At 43.9% G+C, this 25,627-nt stretch overlaps 2 protein-coding genes across 2 annotated transcripts in view; both read left to right on the top strand.

Moving 5' to 3' along the window:
* The window catches only part of PSMB8 (proteasome (prosome, macropain) subunit, beta type, 8), a 3,254-nt gene extending 2,032 nt beyond the window's left edge, over positions 1-1,222 (top strand). The window contains exons 4-6 of the mRNA XM_008592455.1: positions 17-146; positions 492-696; positions 926-1,222. Of these exons, the coding sequence (XP_008590677.1) occupies positions 17-146; positions 492-696; positions 926-1,014 (424 nt within the window). The 3' untranslated portion in view covers positions 1,015-1,222. The remainder of the gene's footprint in view (positions 1-16; positions 147-491; positions 697-925) is intronic.
* A 1,918-nt stretch (positions 1,223-3,140) lies between these two features.
* Positions 3,141-14,319, top strand: TAP2 (transporter 2, ATP-binding cassette, sub-family B (MDR/TAP)). The gene is made up of 11 exons (XM_008592454.1): positions 3,141-3,636; positions 3,726-3,840; positions 5,991-6,121; positions 6,397-6,602; positions 9,035-9,232; positions 9,385-9,513; positions 12,156-12,344; positions 12,526-12,699; positions 12,859-13,018; positions 13,394-13,530; positions 13,875-14,319. The coding sequence occupies exons 1-11, from the start codon at positions 3,141-3,143 to the stop codon at positions 14,052-14,054; spliced, it is 2,115 nt and encodes a 704-aa protein (XP_008590676.1). The 3' UTR covers positions 14,055-14,319.
* Positions 14,320-25,627: the final 11,308 nt, after the last annotated feature.

Raw genomic sequence — 25,627 nt, 5'->3', positions numbered from 1 at the left:
CCCCCCCCCCCCCCAGGCTGTACTATCTGCGGAACAGGGAGCGTATCTCGGTGTCAGCAGCCTCCAAACTGCTCGCCAACATGATGTGCCAGTACCGGGGCATGGGCCTTTCCATGGGCAGTATGATCTGTGGCTGGGACAAGAAGGTGGGTGCTCTCTGTTCTCCATCTCTCCCATCATGGATGAGAGATCTGTCTCCCCATTGCACACTCCCCTGCAAGATCCGTGGCATACAGGATGCTTTGTTGTAGAACTGTTCCAGTTCTAAATGGGCTGTTTCTAGGACCATTGCATATCCCTTTTGTTAAAATAGCTCATTCAAGTTTGCTTTTCCTTTTTTATTTCTAAAATTCTATGATTTTATGTCCTAATTCAAATGTTCCTGTGGTAATATTCATTCTTTTGTCACTTTTTATGACTCCCACTTGAACCTCTATGTTACCAACAGCTCCCTCTCCAATTGCAACCTGGAACCTTCTCTCATCTTGTAGGGTCCCGGACTCTACTATGTGAATGAAGATGGGACTCGGCTCTCAGGAAATATGTTCTCCACTGGTAGTGGGAAAACTTATGCCTACGGGGTCATGGACAGTGGCTATCGGCCCAATCTTAGCCTTGAAGAGGCCTATGACCTTGGCCGCAGGGCTATTGCTCATGCCACCCACAGAGACAGCTATTCTGGAGGTGTTGTCAATAGTAAGAGACCTGTGCTCCCACCACCATGCCTGGGGGAAGGGGGATTTAAAATCGGGAAACTCAGAGGAGGCAAAGTGTCAGGGAGGGGGTTTTCAGAGTCAGAAGAGGGGCCCTAAAGTCCTTCTAATAAGGGTTTGGAGCATGTTTGAGTTGCCACCTCCCCTTAACACCATTAACAGTAACTTGTTGAAGCGAAAGGTCACTCTGTGCTCTTTTCTCATTTGCCCAGTGTACCACATGAAGGAAGATGGTTGGGTGAAAGTGGAAAGTACAGATGTCAGCGACCTGCTGCACCAGTACCAGGAAGCCCATGAGTAACGGTGATGGCGGCTGGGCAGGCCTCCTCTGGGGACTCAGGGACCTGGGCCAGCTTAAGCCCCAGGAGAAGGAGAGGCCTAAACTGAGCCGGAAAGAGAGAAAAGGCTCAGTGGCCAGTGGGGGAGGGTGGAGTCCATCCCTTTATGTGTTCTCTATTTTAACCTCCTGGGTGCCCCACTAATCACAATAAAGGAAAAACGGTTATAAATGCCTTTGTCTTGTGGCTGAGTGGGGTTGGGGCTGTGGTTGTTGGGCGGGGGTGGAAATAAAGAGAAGCTTTCCTTGGAGAAGGGACTCAAACTCCTACCTAAGAAATGGGGCTTCACTAAATGTTTCTTCCTGGGTTTTCTGTTCACACTCATCTCTCCAGGACCTCAGAAAGGCTGATTATTGTTTTTAGACAGTTATTTGCAATTTCATTTAGGTTAGGGTCCCACAAGGGACACAACCTGGAGACTCCTGTGTGGTTCACTGCTAATGGTTTGGGTGACTGGGAGTAGGGCACCTAGAACAACTGCTTTTGATTTTGTAGAGTGGGATAAAAAAGCTTCCACCTCACAGGTGTTTGATAAGTGTAAACATCATACCATTTACCCTAAATAACACTTTGGAGATATTGAAAATAAAGACAGACATTAGGGGTTCACGATGTGTCATTAAAATACCAGAATGGATACAGTTGGAGAAATTATAGTAATCCCCTAGTTTAAATCCACGCCCCCCCCCCTCCCGCAACATATTTTAAAACTGAAGTGATTCACTGGTAGTCACACCAATAACATTTCAAAAGGGTGGTTTGGAATCCAAGTGATCCTCTCTTTAGGTTTTTTATCTTTTTTTTTTTTTTTAGTTTGAGAGGTAGTTTCAACCTGGAGAGTAATTTCTGGAATAAACAAATCTGCATGTTCCGTAGGTAAGCTCAAGGTTGGACAGGACTCATAGGAAACCTGATTACTGTCCTAATCCGTGTTAAAATGGACCAAGAAACAAAGTCCAGTATCTGGCACTTCCCTCATATGCTGAAGGTGCTCCCAGCATAATTTGGAGTACAAACCTGGAGGCATCTGAACATAGTCCCTGCTCAAGGTGCTCTGCCGAGGACAGATGAAGATAAAGGGTCAGGGCCTCCTAAATTCAAAATCTGTAAGTGGAGACCTCCTTTGGACTGGGGAGAGTGGCTGGATTCTTCTATTGAGGAGAGGCCCTGCATGTTTCCAGCTCAAGACCCTAAAACTGGAGCTTGCGGAGGGGTGGGGGGGGGAGGAGGGAAGAGGAAGAAAGCACTTAAAATAGGTTCAGAGCTTGAGGTAGTAACTTTGAGAAAATCCAGTGGTTCTCCTATTACAAAGCAGCCCAATCCTTGAAACAGCTGTATTTTACTTAATGACAATTGAAATTTTTTTGCAGTTTTATATGATAGAGCAACTATAGCTAAGGCGGGGAGATTCATGTCAGCCTGGGGAGCGCGCGAGCCGCAGCTGGGGACCGGGGTGCGCCCCACCCCCGGCCGCCCAGCCCAGCGTGACGGCCTGACGGGCCGGGCTGCCGAAGCGAAAGCGAAAGCCGCGCAGCCCGGGCGCCGCCCTCGGACAGCGTCGCTAGCCGACCGCAGTGGGAAGCGAGGTCGAGAGCGAGCGAGCGGACTCGGGAGCTGCAGAAAGCCCTGTGGAGCTGCGGTGCCGCCGCCGCCGGTGAGTGGGCGCCGACAGAAACCGGGAGGCGGGCAGGGACGCAGCGCAGCCCGCCCCACGCCCCCGCCTCTCGTCCCTCCGGACCCCGGGAGTGCCTGGGAGCGGAGCTGCGACCGCCTGGCTCGCTGGAGCTCCGCGCCGGCAGCGGGGGTGGGGAAACGGGGGTGGGGAAGGTCAGGGGTTTTTTAAAATTTTTTTTTTTAAGAATGAGTCTCATGGTGGTCAGGCCCCCAGCTCCTCCGGACGGGCGAAATGCCGTCCGTCGCCGGAGGGAGGTACTGATGCACGGGGCACCCGGGGGATCTTTCAGGATAGGATTAGATCAAACGAGAAGCCGGTGGGCAGGTTGGGCGGAGTGGCGGTAGGAGCACAGGAACAAGGACTGGGGCTCCACCTCCGTCATTTTTCTCCTTCTCTTCCTACCCAGGTAGCGCCATGCGGTTCCCTGACCCGAGACCCTGGGCCCCCCTGCTTCTGGTGGACGTCGCCTTACTCTGGCTGCTTCAGGGGACTGTGGGGGCTCTGCTTCCCCAAGGGCTTTCAGGAGTGTGGCTGGAAGGGACCCTGCGACTTGGAGGGCTGTGGGGGCTGCTGAAGCTGGGAGGGCTGCTGGGATTTGAGGGGACACTGCTGCCCCTGCTCTGCCTGGCGACCCCCCTGTATCTCTCCCTGAGAGCCCTGGTCTTGAGGGGGCCCTTGAGCGCTTCCTCAGTCAGAGTGGCTTCAGCCTCTTGGAGCTGGCTGCTGGTGGGGTATGGGGCTGCAGGGCTAAGCTGGGCAGTCTGGGCTGTGCTGAGCCTTCCAGGAGCCCAGGAGGGGGATCAGGGCCCGCAGAACAACAGAGCCTTGATGTGGAGGCTGCTGAAGCTCTCCAGGCCAGACCTGCCTTTCCTCGCCGCTGCCTTCTTCTTCCTTGTTGTTGCTGTTTTGGGTAAGTCAGGAGAGGACATCGTGACTTGGAGGTGGGAAAGGGGCCTTGGCACCAGCACACTGATCTGTTATCCTCCCTTCCTCTTTCAGGGGAGACTTTAATCCCTCACTATTCTGGTCGCGTGATTGACATCCTAGGAGGTGATTTTGACCCCGAGGCCTTTGCCAGTGCCATCTTTTTCATGTGCCTCTTCTCCATTGGGAGGTAGGTGATGGGCTCTTGGGTCCATTGCTAGCCCCAGATCTTTACAGGGTCCTTCACTTTTCTAACTCAATTTTCAGACCCTTTCGTGCACAAAGCACAAAATATTTAAACTAAAAGGTGCATCCCCAATCCCATCCTGTGCATGTATTTATTTATTCACCGTTATGTTTCATCCATACATTCACTTTTTTCCTTCATTCACATTTATCAACATCTTCAAATTTTACATTGTTATGGTAGATACGCATACCAGTGAATGTAGTACAAAGGAGTTTGTGTGTCAAATGGAATGCCTCTCAGTTGCCTCCTACTCCCACCCCTAAGCCTGTCTGCAAAGCACCTTTCCAGGGTTATCCTCTTGTCGAGGTGGCCTGCTTCCCCCTCTGGGCCCTCCTTTCCTAACTCGTCTTCCTGTCCCTGAAGATCTTACCCTGAGGCTTATCATCTTTCCTTTCAGCATCTTGACTCTTTTGCTCTTCACTTGCTTTCTCCTGTCTTTTTAGACATGCTCAGGAGCCTGCATCTCAGAACAAACAAACTGCTTGGTAGGGCTGGGACTAGGACAAGGTGAGTGGACACTTAAGGTGCAAAATTTTAAAAGATGCTCCCCCATCCCAGCCCAGCTTGATACTGCTCCTTTTCTAAGGTCATACTTCATGTAGGACACCCTCAACACCACTCCTTCATTATGCTTTCATTCCATACTTGCTACTTTCTGCTGAAACTACTCAAAAGCGGACTTATTGACCAATCCACTGCCTTTTTTTCCCCCCTAATCAATTCTGTTTGGCTTTTCTATAGCATTTGGCACGGTATAATCTCTTATTATCGATCTCTTTCTTTTTTTTTTTTTTTGTCTTTTGTCTTTTTTCCATGTCCGGCAATGGATCGCAACCCTCAGTGTTGCCCCCGTACCGGACCGGGGACCGGCAACGGGATCGCAGCCCTCGGTGTTGCTCCCGCGCCTCGCTCAGCCAGTGAGCGGGAACCGGTCTGTATGTGGGATCCGAACCCTCGGGCGGGAGCGCCGCCGCGCTTCCCAAGCGGCGCACTTATCCAGTGCGCCACTGGGCCGGCCCTCGATCTCTTTCTGCAGTTAGCTTTTATGAACTCCTTTTCTACTTCCCAATCTACCCTGCCTCCTTTGGAGAACTTTCCTCCTCTGGACCCTTAAATATGGAGTTTCCTTATGACTCAGTTCTTTGAGCTTTAAAAACATTTTTCCTGTCAGGCTAACTCAGTTCATCTCTGCAGGTGACTCCCAGATCCGTATTTCCATGCTGAGATTTGGTCTTGTAAGCCCAGTTGCCTCCTTGACATTCCCATTGGACAGCCAGCTCCCATTTGTGAAACCTTCGGTATCCTGGGCTCCAAGCACTGGTGTCACAGATGTCTTCCTCTATTCAAACACCACTTGGGACATTTTCTACTTTCAAGTTGTTTCTCCTATGGCTCCTTTCTCTCCTTTCTCACTGCAGTCACCAAAGTCCAAACCCTCACTATTTTATGTCTGACTCTCCCAACAGCCTCTTCACTATGGTAACTAAATTCATATTAGGAACATATATTTTGTAAAACACCTGCTTTCATGCTTTTATGTTTTTTATTTAACTTTTATCATAAAAATGTGGTTAGTCTATGAGGAATTGTCCAACTTGAAGGATGAAAGATGAGGACAGCATAACTCTAGGGCTCTGGAGAATGAGAGAGCAGAGAGTTCACTGCAGTTCCCATAATAAAGTGTCTGTGACCTTGGAGAGGGACTTTGGGGGCAGGGGAGGAAAGAGATCAAGACAGGAGAAGCCTGGAGGGACACCACTGAGGGAGGCCAGTTTAGAAGCAAGCACTGGGCCATTTCTTGTCACAATATCTTCACTTGTATTCTTCGCATGTGTCCAGCACAAAGTGAACTATACAAATACTCATGAATTTGTGCACATGTTATGATTTTGTTCCCACATCTACCTCACCACGTCTCCCCTTTCTTCTTCCTCTGTTTGTTCCTGTGCCTCTTCTCTCTGTCTCTCTCATTTCTTTCTCTTTTGCCTCTCACGGTATGTTTTGCCCGACTGTATTTCTTTTCATTCTGGCTCTCTTCTCTGCATCTCTCTCTCCCCTTCATCCTCTGCTGTCTTTTCTCTACCCCGCAGCTCACTGTCTGCAGGCTGCAGGGGGGGCACCTTCACCTTCACCATGTCCAGAATCAACTTGAGGATCCGGGAGCAGCTTTTCTCCTCCCTGCTCCGCCAGGACCTTGGTTTCTTCCAGGAGACTAAGACAGGTGGGGCCTGGAGTCCAGGTCTGGGATTCCCTGGGACATTGCTTGCCCGTCAGTCAACCTCTGCCCACAGCCTCTCCTGCCTTCATCTGTGTGCCAGGGTCTGGAGCTGCTGTTCTCTCTTTTGGGACAGCGTAGAGATGGAGCCTCCACCCAGTCTCTCTGCTAGTGAGGGAGGGTGTTTAGAGGAGGGGGCTGTGTCAGAGGGGATGGTCAGGAGGGAGTTTCTGGGGGTTCTGCAGTATGTGTGACTTCCTCACCTGCTCTGTCCTTCTCAGGGGAGCTGAACTCGCGGCTGAACTCGGACACCACCCTGATGAGCAACTGGCTTCCTCTGAATGCCAACGTCCTCTTGCGAAGCCTGGTGAAGGTGGTGGGGCTGTACGGCTTCATGCTCAGTGTGTCACCTCGGCTCACCCTTTTCTCTTTGCTCGACGTGCCCCTGACAATAGCAGCTGAGAAGGTGTACAGTGCCCGCCATCAGGTACATGTGGATGTTAGGGGGGAGCAGTGGTTAGTCTTACAGGGGAGGAGGATTCCACATTCATAGCTAGAGAATCTCCTAAAGAGATTTTTTTTCTTTTCAGCCCTCAGAGAGGAAGTTCTTACAGGCTTTAGAAGGTCTATGACCCTCTGGGACTGTAAGCAAAAATAGTGTGTGTGTGTGTGTGTGTGTGTGTGTGTGTGTTTGAGTTTGAGAGTAAGAGAGAGAGAGATGGAGGGGCAGAGTGGGAGGAGAGGGAGCATTTTTCTGGGGTGACAATAACTTTTCGTCAGCTACTCAAAGGTGTCTGTATGTACCCTCTCCACAAAACATTAAAAATTATATATTAGAGGGTTTTAGGTAGAATTTTCTCTTTTAAAATTAGCAGAAGGAATTTGGATGGAGGGTGGTAAGTAGGACGTGCAGTCGGGAAGTCCTGAGTCTGAATGCCGGCTCCACCTTCTCTCTTTCTCTCTTATTGTGGTAAAACATACGTAACATAAACTTTACCATTTTAAGTGTACAGTTCAGTGGCATTAAGTACATTCACATTGTTGTGCAACCATCACCACCATCCATCTTCAGAGCTTTTCTTCATCTTCCTAAAGTGAAACTTTCATTTTATCCATTAAACAGTAACTCTCATTACTCCCACCCCCCAGCCCCTGGCAACCACCATTCTACTTTCTGTCTATGAATTTGATGACTCTAGGTCCCACACATAAGTAGATTCATACAATATTTGTCTTTCTGTGACTGGATTATTTCACTTAACATACCGTCCTCACAGTTCATCTGTGTTGTAGTGTACGTCAGAATTTCCTTCCTTTTGGGACCACCTGTGGCTCATTGGGAGAGCGTGGTGCTGACAACACCAGGTCAAGGGTTAAGATCCCCTTACTGGTCATCTTGTAGGGAAAAAAAATTAAAGAATTTCCTTTCTTTTTAACACGGGGTAATATTCTATTGTATGTATGAGGATACTTCAAAAAGTTTGTGGAAAAATAGAATTAAAAGATAATATGAATCTTTCCATGAACTTTTTGAAGTACCCTCATATATATATATATATATATATATATATATATATATATGCCACATACTGCTCATCTAGTCGTCTGTTGATGGACATTTGAGTTGTTTCCACCTTTTGGCTGTTGTGAATAATGCTGCTGTGAACATGGGTGTACAACTATCTTTTCAAGACCCTGCTTTCAATTTTTTGGGTATATATCCAATTGCTGAATCATATGGTAAATCTATTTTTAATTTTTTGAGTACCTGCCATGCTTTTTTCCATAGTGGCTGCACCATTTTACATTCCCACTGGCAGTGCACAAGGGTTCCAAATCGTCCAAATCCTTGCCAACACTTACTATTTTCTGTTGTCTTTCTTTTTTTTTTCTTTTTATAATAGCCATCCTAATGCTTGTGATGTGGTATCTCATTATGGTTTTAATTTGCATTTTCTTAGTGATTAGTAATGTTGAGCATCTTTTTACGTGCTTATTGGCTATTTTTATATCTTCTTCGGAGGAATGTCTATTCAAGTCATTTGCCCATTTTTTAGTTGTGTTTTTGTTGTTGAGTTGTAGGAGTTTTTTTTTTTTTTTTCCTTTTTGTCTTTTTTACTGACCGGTAACGGGATTGCAACCCTCGGTGTTGCGCCCGCACCGGGGACCGGCAACGGGATCGCAACCCTCGGTGTTGCGCCCGCCACGCTTAGCCAGTGAGCGGGAACTGGTCTCCACATGGGATCCGAACCCTCGGCGGGAGCGCCACTGCGCTCCCAAGTGGCGCACTCTCCAGTGCGCCACCGGGCCGGCCCGAATTGTAGGAGTTTTTAGTATATTCTAGTCTTTAATCCCTTATCTGATATGTGATTTGCAAATATTTTCTTGCCTTTCGTGGTTGCCATTTCACTAGGTTGATGAGTTCTTTGAGCATAGAAGTTTTTAATTTTAATGAAGTCTGATTTATCTATTTTGTTGCCTATGCTTTTGGTGTCATGTTTAAGAAATCCTAGCCAAATCTAGTGTTACAAAGCTTTTCTTCTATGTTTTCCTAAGAGTTTTATGGTTTTAGCTCTACATGTAGGTCTTTGATCCATTTTGAATTACATCTCCACCTTTCTTAACAAGCTGTGGCTCCTCCTTCCTCATTCAGACACTGGGGGAGGAAGAATTGCCTCAAGTGAAAGTTTAAAAAAAAATATTATGTATCTTCTACACTACCTAACACTGAGAGCTCATTAATATCTTGTTCCCTCCCGAATTCACTCTTATTATTCTTTCTGGAAGACAAGTAGGGGAGAGGGAAGAACAGTCTGGTATTTGTAGGTGGATTGGGGAGCATCCCAAGGGCTGGGACAAGGCATGGGGCCTGCTGTCCTCTGTGCTTGAGCCCCTACATCCTCTGTCCCACTTTTCCAGGCAGTGCTTCAGGAGATCCAGGATGCGGTGGCCAGGGCAGGGCAGGTGGTGCGGGAGGCAGTTGGAGGGCTGCAGACTGTGCGCAGTTTTGGGGCTGAGGAGCATGAAGTCTGTCGCTATAAGGAGGCCCTTGAACGATGCCGGCAGCTGTGGTGGCGACGAGACCTGGAACGAGCCCTGTACCTGCTGTTACGGAGGGTGAGATGACTGAGTGGCCCAGGGAAGGGGAAGGAAAGGGATGGGGACCTACAGCTGGTTCTGGTGCCCCCTGTAGCTCAATCTCTGAGGGGCAGGGAGGGAGGAGGAATGGGCAGATGTTCTCAGCCTCATCGCTTTCTTCTCCCTCCCAGCTGCTGCACTTGGGAGTGCAGGTGCTGATGCTGAGCTGCGGGCTGCAGCAGATCCTGGCTGGGGAGCTCACCCGGGGCGGGCTGCTCTCCTTCCTGCTCTACCAGGAGGACGTGGGGCACCATGTGCATGTGAGTGAGGAGCCAACAGGCTGTCTGTTTTTCTGTCTGGTCTTCTGGTCCTCGTTCCTCTTAAAAATACAAAACAAAACAAAACCTAACTCATTTTGTTATGAAGAATTTCAAATGTGCAAAAAGAATGACAAAATAATACATAACGAACCCACATGAACCCATCACCTGCTTTAACAATGACCAACTCATGGCCAATCTTGTTGGACCTGTATCCCCACCCACCTCCCCCCAACCCATGTTATTTTGAAGCAGATCCAAGATATCATATAGTTTTACCTGTATATATTTCAGTATGTACCTGTAAAATATAAACATCTTAAAAAATACTGTATTTAACCACAAAGCCATGATCACACCTGAAAAATTAACAATAATTCTTAAAATTAATCAAGTAATTAGTCAAATTTCCACTTGTCTTATACATGTTATATATGCAGTCATGTGTCGCTTATTGATGGGGATATGTTCTGAGAAATGTGTCATCAGGCAGTTTCATTGCTATGTGAACATCATAGAGTGCACTCACATAGAACTAGATGGTATAGCCTGCTACACCCAGGCTATATGGTGTAGCCTGTTTGTCCTAGGCTACAAACCTGTACAGCACCTTACTGTCCTGAATGCCGTGGACAGTTGTAACACAATGGTAAGGGTTTATTTATCTAAACATAGGAAAGGTACGGTAGAAATATGGTAGAGAAGATGAAAAAGCACACCTGTATAGGGCACTTACCACACACGGAGCTTGCAGGACTGGACGGTGCTCTAGGTGAGTCCGTGAGTGAGCAGTGAGTGAGTGTGAAGGCCTAGGGCACTCTGTGTACTAGTGTGGACTTTATAACCAGTATACACTTAGCCTATACTACATTTATTAAAAATATTCTTCAATAATCAGTGAACTTTAGCTTACTGTGACTGTTTTACTCTATAAACTTTAATTTTTTTTAACTTTTGATCCTTTTGTAATAACACTTAGCTTAAAACACACATTGTACAGCTGTACAAAAATATTTTCCTTCTTTATATCCTTATTCTATAAGCTTTTTTCTATTTTTACATTTTTTTATTTTTATTTTTTACTTTTAAGCTTTTTTGTTAAAAACTAAGACACAAACACACACGTGAGCCCAGGCCTACACAGAGTCAGGACCATCTTCCACCTGCACGTCTTGTCCCACTGGGAGGTCCTCAGGGGCAATAACACACATGGAGCTGACATCTCTTCTAACAACAGTGCCTTCTTCTGGAATACCTCCTGAAGGACCTGCCTGAGGCTGTTTTACAGTGAACTTTTTAAAAAATAAGTAGAAACAGTATGCTCTAAAATAATGATAAAAAATATAGTATAGTAAATACAAGAACCGGTAACAGTCATTTATTATCATTATCAAGTCTTATGTACTGTACATAATTTTATGTACTTTTATGAGACTGGTAGTACAGAATGTTTGTTTATACTGTCGCCACAAGCACATTAGTAATGTGTTGTGCTACAACGTTGGCGATAGCAATTTTTCAGCTCTGTTGTAATCTCCTGGGATCACGGTTGTGTACGTGGTCCATTGTTGATCGAAATATTGTTATGAGGACTGTATGTGTACACACATACATTTTATAGTTTGCTCGAATCAGGATTCAGATAAGGCCCAAATATTGTGATTGGTTGATATGTCTTTTAAGTCTCTCTCTCTCTTTTTTTATATCTGTCTATCCATCCATCTATCCATCTGTCTTTTCTCCCTTGCAGTTTATTTGTTGAAGAAATAGGTAGCTTGTCCCACACAGTTTCTTATGGTCTGGATTTTGTTGATTGAATCCCTGTGGCATTATTTTAATATGTTCCACTGCCTCTGTATTTCCTGTCAATTGGTTGATAAATCTAGAAGCTTGTGAGATTCAGGTTTTGCTCTTTTTTTGACAAGAGTTATTTCCTATGTAGTGGTGTGTTTTTCCTCCAGGAAGCCACAGTGTGTGGTTCTCTCTTTATGGCAGCATCAGCCATTGAGGCTCAATGCCTAGATCCATTAAATTGTTAGGGTTACTCTATCATTTTTTCATTTATTAGCTGGAATACAATCTATCAAGGGCAACTTTCCCTCATTTACTGTTTGGTTACCCAGTGGTATGGTTTGATTAGGAAAGGCAGAATGAGCAGTTACTTTTTTCTGTTACCGGCTTTCAAAAATGATCAGTTACTTCATCTTGAGCTTTATTTTATAATTTTGCTAGACATTTTTTAAACATCTTTATGTGTGGAGACTGTGCTAGGTCTCTGGTGGCTACAGAGATGAGTTAGGCATAATGCTTCTTTTTAAAGCATTCCCTCTAATAAAGCAAGACAGACTGTGCACAATTAATACAAAACAGTAATTGAAAAAGTCTGGGGCTAGAAGTAATGCTGTGTGGTACGAATGTGAACCTTACATCGTTTACATTGCAAATTGGAAAACTGGGGTATTGGTGCCGCTTTAAAATTCCATCCAAATTGCACATTTAAAGGTAGAGATTATATTTTTGGATAAGGAGGAGAAGAAGCATGGTTGTGGGTGGAGTCTGGCGGGGGAGTGTGTGAGGAGCTGGAAAGGAGGTTTCTGGGGAGGTGTGTTTGATTAGCTGACCCTTCCACTCCTGTTTTCTAGACCCTCGTCTACATGTGTGGAGATATGCTGAGCAATGTGGGAGCTGCCGAGAAGGTTTTCCGCTACTTGGATCGACAGCCAAATCTGCCCCCACCGGGGACACTGGCCCCTCGCACTCTGCAGGGGCTTGTGGAATTCCAAGATGTCTCCTTTGCATACCCCAATCGCCCGGACCAGCCTGTGCTCAAGGTGCCTGGAAGAGGTGACCGGGAGGGAACCTGACCCCTGGCTCTCTGCTGCATATGCAAGATCAGGCATTATGGCCTATACATCATTTGACTCTGAAACTGATCTTGCCTCTGCTAGGAAGAGAAGGGGAGGGATCCTGAGGGAGAAGAGGCAGGCCCCTAACTCTTCCCTGATTTTCTAGGGGCTGACATTCACCCTACGTCCTGGTCAGGTGACGGCGCTGGTGGGACCCAATGGGTCTGGGAAGAGCACAGTGGCTGCCCTGCTGCAGAATCTGTACCAGCCCACTGGGGGGCAGGTGCTGCTGGATGGGGAGCCAGTCTCACACTATGAGCACCGCTATCTGCACAGCCAGGTGGGTGGGAGGGAGAAGAGGGATGGGGATAGGAGAGGAGGGGAGATCTGCAGGAATAAACACCAGGGGTCCATTCTGAGGGAGGTAGGTGAGGAGGAAAGGAGGGTCCCTGCCGTGAGGGTTTACACACACTCCTCTGCCACCAACCTCTCTGCACAGGTGGCTTTGGTTGGGCAGGAGCCTGTGCTGTTCTCGGGTTCTGTGAAGGAGAACGTTGCTTATGGGCTGCAAAGCTGCGGGGACGATAAGGTGATGGCTGCCATCCAGGCCGCCCACGCGGATGACTTCATAAGTGAAATGGAGCATGGAATACACACAGGTATCTTCTGCATACTGAAGCCTGCCCCTTAGTCAAAAGAGAAAATGGAGCTATTCAGGAGGGTGAGGGCTGTGTCCCTGTAACTCAGTGTTTGCTATTTCCCTGTCCTCTCCTCTATGCCCACTGCCCCTCCTTCCCCAACACCAGGAACTCTTCAGCCTCTCTGTCTTGCTCAGGATCGCTGTTCCCAGAGAGTAACGCCCTTCACATGGCAGCCCCATTAGGTCCCCACCTCCATGACACTCCTCCCATCAGGCAGCCCTACCTGCTAACTGGTCCTAGTGGAAATAACCCATGGTGCACTTGTCCCTCGTCCTGGGAGAGTGTGTTGTGATCACTTGTGTCTGAGGAAAGGAATTTCTCTGATTTACTCAGATGTAGGGGAGAAAGGCAGCCAGTTGGCTGTGGGACAGAAACAACGTCTGGCCATTGCCCGGGCCCTTGTGCGGGACCCACAGGTCCTCATCCTGGACGAGGCCACCAGCGCGCTGGATGTCCAGTGTGAGCAGGCTGTGAGTAGTGGGGTGATAGGGGCAGGGGTCAGTGGGACCTGAGGGGTCGTGTTTGAAGGATCAGCCTGTGCAGAACTGGGTAGGGGGAGGACAAATGGCATGGAGAGAGTCTGTGCCTTCTTAGGGTTGGGGAATGAAACGGAGAATACATCCAGCTTCCCCCACAGCTCCCTTTCCCATCCTCTGGCTGCAGCAGTGCAGCTGAGAGGAGGGCGGTGCAGCCCTTTCCTACCGTCTCATGCTTCACGCCTCTTTACCCTACATCACCAGGGATGGTGCCTGGTTAGGATGTGGTGTCCATCCGATTGTTATCTTTCTGAGACATTGTGATCCTATCCCTTCAGCTGCAAGTCTGGAAATCCCGTGGGGACCGAACAGTGCTAGTGATCGCTCACAGGCTGCAGACGGTTCAGAGCGCGGACCAGATCCTCGTGCTGGATCAGGGAGAGCTGCGGGAGCACGCCCAGCTCATGGAGGGGCAGGACCTCTATTCCCGCCTGGTGCAGCAGCAGCTGGAGGCCTAAGGACAGGGACACTGGGCCCTTCTCAGGGCCATCTCCTCTCCATGACACAGAGTAGCTCCTGCTCTGAGTTTCTTTGGGGCTTTGCCCCTGTGTAGTTGTTCCTGGAGCTGGAGGCAGGATGGAGATTTGGACCATGTTTGCTTTTGGAGGGGTGGGAGTGGTGGGTGGGGTGGGTGCTGTCTGTGTCTGGGAACCTTAATTCCTTGGTGAAAAGAGCATTGCCTGTGCCATGTAGTGTATTGTGGCATAATAAATATTTTTTAAAATACTTTTTCTTATTATATAAACAGTACACATTAATATAGAATATTTAGACAATATAGAAAAGTACAAAGAAGAAAAGTAAAACTACCCAATGTTTCACTTCTCAGAGAAATCCATGGTTACCGCTTTGCTAGCTATCCTGTCAGTCCTTTATCTGTTCTTCGAGGTACAAATTAACAAACATAAGTGTTCATGAGGTTGCCTTTCTGTGTCCTTCCCTGTTGCCACCGGTGTGTTATTTTGGGGAAGCTAGGGACAGAGCACGGTTCCCTAATTAACAGTGTTAATAACATTGATAATAAGCTACCATTTATAAATTTTAATATGAGTAGGAACTATGCTAAATGACTTACATATTATCATTTTTAATCCTATCCCCAACCCTATGAGGTTAGTTATTATCCTCATTTACAGATGTGGAAACAGGCTTGAAGAGATGAAATGACTTTCCCAAGGTTACACAGTGGTGGAGCTGCAGTGTGAATACAGGCCTGACCCCAAAGTTCACACTCTGAACCAATGAATTATGTTGTATCTTGTGTCTGTAATCTCTGTAGTGGATTGAATTATGTCCTCCCAAAACTCATTGAAGCTTGAATTGTATCCCCCACGTTTTATGTATTAGAAACTTGGCTCCCACTGTTAAGAGGGTGGGAATCCTGTTATGGTAATTGAAAGGTGGGGCCTTGAAGAGGTGATTGGATTATAGGACCCTGCAGTAGTGAATGGATTAAAAATGGTGGATGAGGTGGTTCTAAGGGCTTTGAAAGAAGAGTCGTCTGTCTCTTTCTCTGCTCTCTCTGCTTCCACCATCTTGCAATGTGAGACCCCTGGGTCACTGTTGCCACCACCAAGACCCTCACCAGATGTGTTCCCTGGACTTTGGACTTCTTAGCCTCAGAAACTGAGCAATAAATTTTGTTGTCTTTATAAATTACCCAGTTCTATGTATTTTGTTATAAGCAATGGAAACGGAAACGGACTCATACAATCTCTAATCCATAATCAGGTTAAGCAAAACTGTTGCTTCTAGCTCCAAATAACTCTGAATTCATTATCTTCTCCAGAGAAGAGAATGGTTTTTCCACCACTGGTTCCCTTCTTCCAGCCATTCTTCATGAAGTCATTTTTCTTTCTAGAAGGCACATAGGATGAAGTCATTTCTGTGAAATCCTTCAAGTGCTCTTCATCCCTTTCTGCGCAGATCCTTTTCAGAGCACACAAGGGTTTCCATCCCATCTGTCTCACCCTTTCCAGTTTCATTTGGCTCCAGCCACAAGTTCCTGCCCTCCCCAGCATCTTTGTGCCTTTGCATATGGTGTTTTCTGGCCCCTTCCCTGCACCACCTTCCCCTGATTTCCTACAAGTTCTTTAAGACCTAACTCAGGGTTCAGGGCTTCCAGGAAGCCCCCTTATTTCCTCCGTCTGGAGAAAGTGCCCTTTCCATATGCTGCTTATGAGCTTACCCCTTTTTTGTCCTTCCACTAGACCACAAGCTCCCGAGAAGAAGGTGGTATATCTTATTAAGCTTTATATCTGCTACCTGCTGCAGGGCCCAATTCATAGTAGACAATAAATGAAATAAAAAATTAGGTGGATAAATCTCCTTCCTCTACACTCCTGTTTCTCAATTCTCCCTACACACACCAACCAATGAAAGTCTAATGTGCACATCACCAGTTACTGGGAGGGACTTACCTTGAAAGGTTCCTATTCTAGGAAAGAGAAACTTACACATTCCCAGAAACATTTCCAGTGATAGCAATGAACTTGCCAGAACTGCTTCCTTTGGATTTTTTCTGCCAGGCAGCTCTTGGAAGCAGGGTGAGGTGAAAGTGGGGAATTTCTTATGCAGATCAGCCTTTGCTTGATCCTGCTGCTGCCCTGCTGTCCCACACCCAGCCAACTCTCAAATGTTACTGAGGGTGAAATGTGCATTTGAAGAGAGAGAAGCTTGGTCTGGTTCCCTCCTCTCCCCTCAAAATGCCTTTCTCTATTTACCAAATGGGAATAATAATTCTTGCATCCCCTAAACTATGGAAGCTGTAGCCTTATGGAAGAAGATGACAAGTGATATCCTCAGTACAATTACACTTATAGATCATAATACTTTAAACCTGGAAGGCATCTTAAAAATCACGTAGCTGTCAAATCTTACTTTATGGGTGGAGAAACTGGCCTGAAATCACACAGCTAATCAGTGATAGGGCTGGGAGGAAGACTTAAATCATAATACTTTAAACCTGGAAGGCATCTTAAAAATCACGTAGCTGTCAAATCTTACTTTACGGGTGGAGAAACTGGCCTGAAATCACACAGCTAATCAGTGATAGGGCTGGGAGGAAGACTTAGGCATCCTGATAGGCAGCGTAGGAAGATGCAGTAGACCTTAAGATCCTAAGATGTCCCTAAAACTTCTTATCTCATGGGAAACTCCCAGGTAGGCCTTATGTCAGGGACACAGAAAAATGTTCCCTGACCATGAAAGTACTGAACCTGGACAGACGAATCCCTACAAGTGTGGTCTGTCTGGTAACTACAGTTATTAGTAACTCGGTTTGCCTCGGTGTTCTTTTTATTCCCTTCTCCTACCCCCATCACCATTTGATTTCCTTGCTCCATAATTTCCCCTTTTTCTTGTCACTTACCTTCAATATCTTTCACATCCAGCCAGTGTTTTGCTCTTTCTAAAGGAAGATGTAAGTGGAGAGGGGAAACCTTAGGAAACTCATAGATTTCTTTGGGCCCCAGGACAACCCTCTATCCCGTCTGCCCTGCCTTGTGTGGAAACAGCATTGAATTTCAAGTCCTTTATGGAGTCCAAAAGGCAGTCGTGGACCAAGAGGAGGAAATGTGCAGTTGTCAGAATTTTGGGGGAAAGAACTAGGGAATAAGGAAAACAACAATATTCCTGTGTTTTGGTGCTAACAGTAAGCTAAAGAAGCTCCTGTTTGAGTTTGAGGCCATCTGGTGATCCAAGGGAATACCAGATTTTTATGGAACATCTCTAATCATCAGGGAACCTAGAGTTTTATGGAATCTTATGAATTATAATTCTGATAATAGTAATCATTCAGTGGGTATTTACTGTGTGCTATTGCTGTGCTAAGTGTCTGACATATATCTTTTTACTTTATAGTCAAGATAATCCTATGTGGTATATATTATTATCCCAGTTGTAAAAGTGAGAAAATGGAGTTTTAGAAACATTTACTAACTTGCCTTGGTCACATGGCTAGGAAAAGGTGGACTTTGCTCAGCTTCACAATAAATCTCAAAAGAGTTGCCTACAGTCCCTGTATCCTCCTGTTGTTCTTTTTAAAGATGCTATTTATTTAAATAGGCAATATAATAATGTGGTTTAAAATTCAAAAGCCACAAAGAAAATACAGAGGAAAGCCTTACTCCTAGTGTTCCCCGCAGTTTGCCAAGTCTCCTCGCATGGGCAGTCCATGCACCGAGCTTTATGTCTATCCTTCCAGAGAAGTTTAATGTACAGCTGATCCTGGAACAACATGGGTTTGAACTGCACAGGTCTACTTCTATGTGCATCTTTCAAGAAATATTGTAAATGTATTTAATACATTTTCTCTTCCAGTTGATTTTTTTTTTTTTTGTCAGCTGGCCAGTACAGGGATCTGAACCCTTGACCTTGGTGTTACAACACTACAGCTCTAACCAACTGAGCTAACCGGCCAGCCTGGCTTCCTTATGATTTTCTTAATAACACTGTCTTTTCTCTAGCTTACTTTATTGTGAGAATATAGTATATAATACATATAACATACAAAACAACTGTTAATCAACTGTTTATGTTATTGGTCAGGCTTCCAGTCAACAATAGGCTACTAGTAGTTAAGTTCTGGGGAATCAAAAGTTATGGCGGGAGCACGGAAGAGAGGCCAGAGGAGCCCGGGTGCTGCTGGTCAGGGAGCGGCGGCATCATCTGAAGCCCTCTGATGGCCTCCTGTGTGCTGGCTGTGTGCCTGCTGCTGCTGGCCCCTGCGTGCACTCCAGCCACACCAGCACCCTCAGTTCACTGTGCCTGCCTGCTTCCTGGGGCCCCAACGCATAAGGGTGCTGAGCCTCACACTGACTTTACGGGCAGAGCGGGCAGGTCACAAGCTGAATTCTGGACACAGGGGAAAAAAAAGTTATACATGGATTTTCAACTGCATGTGGGGTCAGCACCCCTAATCCCCTGCTTTGTTCAAGGGCCAACTGTATATTTAAGCAAATATGTATGTATATATTCTTAATCTCTATTTTCACAAATAGCAGCTCCTTAAATCCATTATTCTTTACTTTTTATGTTAAAAATCTATGGCTATACAGTATTCTATTTTATGGAAGTATTATATTTCATTTGGCTTGTCTCCTCCTATTGATGAGTAGTTATGTTACTGGAAATCTGTTGCCATTGCAAGCTGTGTCGTACAGACATTGTAATGCACATGTGCAAAGATATTAGTAGGATAAAATCCTGAAGGGTAGTTGCTGAGTCTAATATGTATGAGAAATAAAAGTGTCTTAGAGCAATCTAAGGAATATTTAATAGGCCCAGAGGAATATGAACATGAGGCTTCAGTCACAGCCCCCCTTCCCCTTTCCAGGATAATTGCTAAAAATCACATTCCAGTAACAGTTTCCAGATTAGCTGGTACCACCTGTGGGTACAGATTACCCAAATTTTATCACTAATTGTACAAAGTGACCCTCTTTTTTTGGTGCAATGTTCCTGAAGTTTATGATGCAAAGAGCAATGTATAGCCAGTCACTAGTTCATATTATTATAGTGAACCACTGTAAATTCTTGACAAACAACTTTGGAACTGCCCCTTTAATATTCTCTTTTTTCCTTTAAAAATCCACTTTCAACAGCTGCCAGGTGGACCACATATCCAAGGCTCCTGGGTTTGGGTTTGTGTCTCCAATGTCTGGGCTGTGGTTCCAAACATTGGCCCAAATAAACCCATTGTTTTACATAATTTTGCCTCAGTTTCTTCCTTTAGGTCAACACACACATTATTTTGATAGACAATGCAAAATTGTCTTCATAGAGGTTGTATTAATTTACACTCCCAGGAGCAATATATGATTTTATCTTTTTTTTTTTTTTTTTTTAAAAGATGACCGGTAAGGGGATCTTAACCCTTGACTTGGTGATGTCAGCACCACGCTCAGGCAGTGAGCGAACCGGCCATCCCTATATGGGATCCGAACCCGTGGCCTTGGTGTTATCAGCACCGCACTCTACCGAGTGAGCCACAGGCCGGCCTGCAATATATGATTTTATCTTTTTCCTCATTAAAAAAAAAAAATTTCCTAAGTAATAGACCTTATTTTTACAGCAGTTTTAGGTTTACTGAGAAATTGAGCCGAAAGTACATGTAGTGCCCCTCCCCCACATACGCAGTTTCTCCTGTTATTAAAATGTTACATTAATGTGGTACATTTGTTACAATTATGCACCAATATTGATGTATTATTTTTAACTCGGTTTTACATTAGGGTTGCCTCTTTGTGTTGTACGGTTGGTTTAATGGGTTTTGCTAAATGCATAATGTCATGTGTTCTCCCATTACAGTATCATACAGAATAGTTTCTCTGCTCTAAAAATCCTCTGAGCTCCACCTGTTCATCCTTCCCACCCTTCTCCTCTGAAACCCTGGCAACCACTATTTTTTCCCCCATCACCTCAAACATTTATCATTTCTTGTTTTGGGAACATTCCAAATCCTGTCCTCTAGCTAATTCAAACTATACAATAAATTGTTGATTATAGTTACCCTACAGTGCTATAGGATACTAGATATTATTCCTCCTATCTAGCTTCTAGCTGTACTTTTGTATCTGTTAGAAAAAAACTTCCCACTACCCCTCTTCCCCCTACCCTTTCCAGCCTCTGGTAACCGTAATTCTACCCTCTACTTGTGTGTCAACTCTCCTACCTTTTACATGTGAGTGAAAGCATGTGATATTTCTCTTCTGTTCCTGGCTTACTTCACATAATATCCTCCAAGCTCATCCATGTTGCTGCAAAAGACAGGATTTCATTCTTTTTTAAGGATGAATAGTATTCCATTATGTGTATATGCCACATTTAAAAAACCCATTCATCTGTTGATGGACACTTGGGTTGATTCTATACCTTGGCTATTGTGAACAGTGCTGCAATAAACACTGGAGTGCAAATATCTCTACGATATACTGATTTCCTTTCCTTTGGATATATACCCAGTAATGAGATTGCTGGATCATATGGAAGTTGTATTTTTAGTTCTTTGAGGAACCTCCATACTGTTTTTCCATAATGGCTGTACTAATTTATATTCCCACCAACAGTGTATAACAGTTGCCTTTTCTCTGCATCCCTGCCAGCCTTTCCTGTTTTTTGTCTTTTTGATAATAGCCACTCTATCTGGAGTGAGATGATATCTCATTGTGGTTTTGATTTGCTTTTCCCTGATGATTAGAGATGTTGACCATTTTTTCATATACCTGTTGACTATTGTATGTCCTTTTTTTTTCTTCCCAACTGGTAAGGGGATTGCAACCCTTGGCATGGTGTTGTCCGCACCACGCTTAGCCTGTGAGCGCACCGGCTACCCCATATAGGATCCGAACCCGCGGCCTTCATGCTACCAGCACCGCACACTCCGGAGTGAGCCACGGGGCCAGCCCTTGTATGTCCTTCTATTGAGAAATATATATTTGGCTCATTTGCCCATTTTTTTGATCAGCTGATGACAATGATGATGATGATGATGATTTGCTATTGAGTTGTTTGAGCTTCTTGTATATTCTGGATATTAATCCCTTGTTGGATGAATAGTTTGCAAATATTTTCTCTCATCCTGCAGGTTGTCTTTTCACTCTGTTGATTGTTTCCTTTGCTGTGCAAGAAGCTTTTTAGTTTGATATAATCCCATTTGCCTATTTTTGCGTTTGTTGCCTGTGCTTTTGAGGACCTCTTTATAGAGACTTTGCCCAGCCCAATGTCCTGCATTATTTCTCTTATGTTTTATTCTAGTAGTTTCCCAGTTTGGGTCTTACATTTAAGTCTTTAATCCATTTTGAGTTGATTTTTGCAAACGGTGAGAGATAGGGGTCTAGTTTCATTCTTCTGTATATAGCTATCCAGTTTTCCCAGCACCACTTATTGAAGAGACTGTCCTTTCCCCAGTGAATATTCTTGGCACTTTTGTCAGAAATCCATTGGCTGTAAATACAGGGGCTTTATTTCTGGGTTCTCTATTTTGTTCCATTAGTCTTTGTGTATGTTTTTATACCAGTACCATGCTGTTAATATAGCTTTGGTTACTATAGCTTTGTAATACATTTTGAAGTCAGGTAGTGTGATGCCTCCAGTTTCATTCTTTTTGGTCAGAATTGCTTTGGCTGTTTGGGGTCTTTTGTAATTCTGTATGAATTTTAGGATTGTTTTATCTATTTCTGTGAAGAATGTTGTGGGTATTTTGATATGGATTACTTTGAATCTGTAAATGGCTTTTGGTAGTATGGTCATTTTCATGATATTAATTCTTCCAATCCATGAACATGGGATATCTTTACATTTCTTTGTGTCCTCTTCAATTTCTTTCTTCAGTGTTTTAAAATTTTCCTTGCAGGGGCTGGCCCGGTGGCGCACTCGATAGAGTGCGGCGCTTGGGAGTGTGGCGGCGCTCCCGCCGAGGGTTCGGATCCCATATAGAGACCGGTCCGCTCACGGGTTGAGCACGGTGCAGGCGCAACACCGAGGGTTGCGATCCCGTTGCCGGTCGCGGTACAGGCATGACACCAAGGGTTGCGATCCTGTTACCGGTCACAAAAAAAAGACAAAAAGGAAAAAAAAAATTTTTCCTTGCATAGATCTTTAACCTCCTTGGTTAAATTAATTCCTAGGTTTTTTTTTTTATTCTGCATTGTAAATGGGATTGCTTTCTTGATTTCTTTTTCATTTTGATCATTATTGGTGTATAGAAATGCTGCTGATTTTTGTATGTTGGTTTTGTGTCCTGCAAATTTACCAAATCTGTTTATCAATTCTAAGAGTTTTTTGGTGGGTTTTTTTTTTTGTCTTTTTCCGTGTCTGGCAACGGATTGCAACCCTCAGTGTAGCCCCCGTACCGGACCGGGACCGGCAACGGGATCGCAACCCTCGGTGTTGCCCCCGCGCCTCGCTCAGCCAGTGAGCGGGAACCGGTCTGTATGTGGGATCCGAACCCTCGGCGGGAGTGCCTCCACACTTCCCAAGCAGCGCACTAGCGCAGTGCGCCACCGGGCCAGCCCATTGGTGGGGTTGGCGGGAGTGCCTCCGCACTTCCCAAGCGGCGCACTAGCGCAGTGCGCCACCGGGCCGGCCCATTGGTGGGGTATTATTTGAAGCTCACTTACCTTTAGGGTTTCCTATATATAAGATCATGTTGTCTGCAAACAGGGCAATTTAACTATCTCTTTTACAATTTGAATGCCTTTTATTTCTTTGTCTGGCCTGATTGCTCTGGCTAAGACTTTCAGGACCATGATGAGTGGAGAGAGTGGGCATCCATGTCTTGTTTCAGTTCTTAGGGTAAAGCTGTTTTCTGAATATTAATTCCTTGTTGATATTAACTGTGGATTTTTCATATAGGGCCTTTATCATATTGAGGTATGTTTCTTCTATGCCTAATTTGTTGAGGGTTTTTATCATGAAGAAATGGTAAATTTTATCAATTGAGATGATCATATGATTTTTGTCCTTTACTCTGTTGATGTGATATATCACGTTTATTGATTTGTGTATTTTGAACTAACATTGCATCACTGGGATAAATCCCACTTGAACGTGGTGAATTTTTTTAATGTGTTGTTGGATTCTGTTTGCTAATATTTTGTTGAGAATTTTTGCTTTTATGTTCATCAAGGATATTGGCCTACAGTTTTCTTTTGTGTGTGTGTGTGTTCCTGTCTGCTTTTGGTATCAGGGTAATGCTGACCTCTTAGAATGAGTTTGGAAGAATTCCCTCCTCTTCAATTTTTTGGAAGAGTTTGAGAAGAATTGCTATTAATTACTTAAATATTTGGTAGAAGTCAGAGGTAAAGCCATCCAGTCCTGGGCTTTTTTAAATGGGAGATGTTTTTATTACAAATTCAGTAATAAACTTGTCTGTTCAGGTTTTCTATTTCTTCTTGATAGATTGGTTTAATCTTGATAGATTTTATGTGTCCAGGAATTTATCCATTTCCTCTAGGTTTTTCAATTTGTTGGCATATAGTTGTTCATAATAATCTCTAATTATCCTTTGTATTTCGGTGTTATCAGTTGTAATGTCTCCTTTTTTTTGCTCCTGACTTTGAGTCTTTCTTGGTTAGTCTAGCTGTGTTTGGTTTTTCAAAAAACCAAGATGTTTTTTGTCAATCTTTTGTATTTTTTTCTTTTGTATTGTTTCAATTTTGTTTTTTTCTATGATTTGTATTATTATTTTCTTCTCCTAATTTTAAGTTTGGTTTGTTCTTGCTTTTCGAGTTCCTTAAGATGCATTGTTAGGTTATTTATTTGAAATCTTTTTACTTTTTTGATGTAGGTTTATTGCTATAAACTTCCTTCTTAGTATTGCTTTGGCTGTATCCCATAGGTTTTGGTATGTTGGGTTTCCGTTTTCATTTGCTTCAAGAAAATTTAAAATTTTCTTCTTAATTTCTTTTTGAACCATTGGTATTTCATGAGAATGTTGTTTAATCTATATATATGTGTACAATTTTGAAAGTTGCTCTTGATATTGATTTCTAGTTTTATTTCATTGTGGTCAGCAAAGATAAGTGATGAAATTTAAGTTTTTAAAATTTGTTAAGACTTGTTTTGTGGCCTAACATATGGTTAATCCTGGAGAATGTTTTTGTGCTGTTGAGAATGTGTATTCTGTACCTGTTAGAAAAAATGTTCTGTAAATGTCTGTAAGGTCCTTTTGGTTTATAGTGCTGTTTAAATCCAATGTATTTTTGTTGATGTTTTTCTGTATAAATTATTGTCCAATGCTGAGAGTGGGATGTTGAAGGCCACAACTATTATTGTTTTGGAGTCTATCTCTCCCTTTAGGCCTAATAATATCTGGGTGCTCCAATGGTGGGTGCATATGTACATATACAATTATTATATCCTCTTGCTGAATTCACTCCTTTAACATTATATATAACCATCTTTGCCTGTTTTTATAGTTTTAAACTTAAAGTCTGTTTTGTTTGGTATAAATTATACCTACTCCTGCTTACTTTTGGTTTCCATTTGTATGAAATATTTTTTTCATCTCTTCTCTTTTAGTCTACATGTGTGTTATTTGATGAAATGAATTTCTTGAAGACAGCATATAGTTGGATGTTGTTTTTAAATTCATTTAGCTAGTCTATATCTTTAAATCGAGGAATTTAATTAATTTACATTCAAGATTATTATTGATGTATGATAACTTACTCCTGTCATTTTATTGATTATTTTCTGGTTGTTTTGTGTATGTTTTGTCCCTCTACTTCTTTCTTGTTATTTATCATTGCAATTTGGTGCTTTTCTGTAGAGATAAAGTTTGATTCCTTTCTTTTTCCTAATTTTGGACCTGCATTGCCAGTGAGTGTTTTCCTTTTGAGTGTTTTATTTATGATAGTTATCTTCCTTTTGCTTCCAGATGTAGGACTCCCATGAGCATTTCTTGTTAGGTCAGTCTGATGGTAATGAATTACCTAAGTTCTTGCTTGTCTGTGAAAAACTTAATTTTCCCTTCATTCTTGAAGAATAGCTTTGCTGGGTATAGTATTCTTGGCTAGCATTTTTTTTCTTCTGATGCTTTGAATATATCATTCTAAACTCTCCTGGCCTGTAATATTTCTGCTGAAAAATCTGATGTTAGTCTAATTGAGATTCTTTTATATGTGACTTATCACTTTGCCCTTGCTGTTATTAGAATTCTGTCTTTGTCTTTTGATATTTTGATTATAATGTGTGTTGGTAAGGGGACCTTTTTTGGGCTGATTATATTTGGGGACCTTTGAGCTTCCTGGATTTTTATGCTCATATCTCTCCCAAGAGTTGGAAGTTTTCAGCTATAATTTTATTAAATAGGTTTTTGATGCCTTTCCCCTTCTCTTCTCCTTTGAGAATGCTCATAATTCAAATATTTCTACCCTTAATCATGTCCCATAATTCTTGTAGCCTTTCTTCAGTTTCTTTAAAAAAATCTTATTTTGGCTTCCAGTCAAGAGAGCAGAATAGACAGTCCCAAGTATTACTCTCTCTCACAAACCAACCAATTTACAACTATTAAAAAGCAATAACATCC

The sequence above is a fragment of the Galeopterus variegatus genome, unplaced genomic scaffold (assembly GCF_000696425.1).
Source record: "Galeopterus variegatus unplaced genomic scaffold, G_variegatus-3.0.2 Scaffold7941, whole genome shotgun sequence".
Lineage (NCBI taxonomy): Eukaryota > Metazoa > Chordata > Mammalia > Dermoptera > Cynocephalidae > Galeopterus > Galeopterus variegatus.
This window is presented reverse-complemented; position numbering and strand designations above follow the sequence as displayed.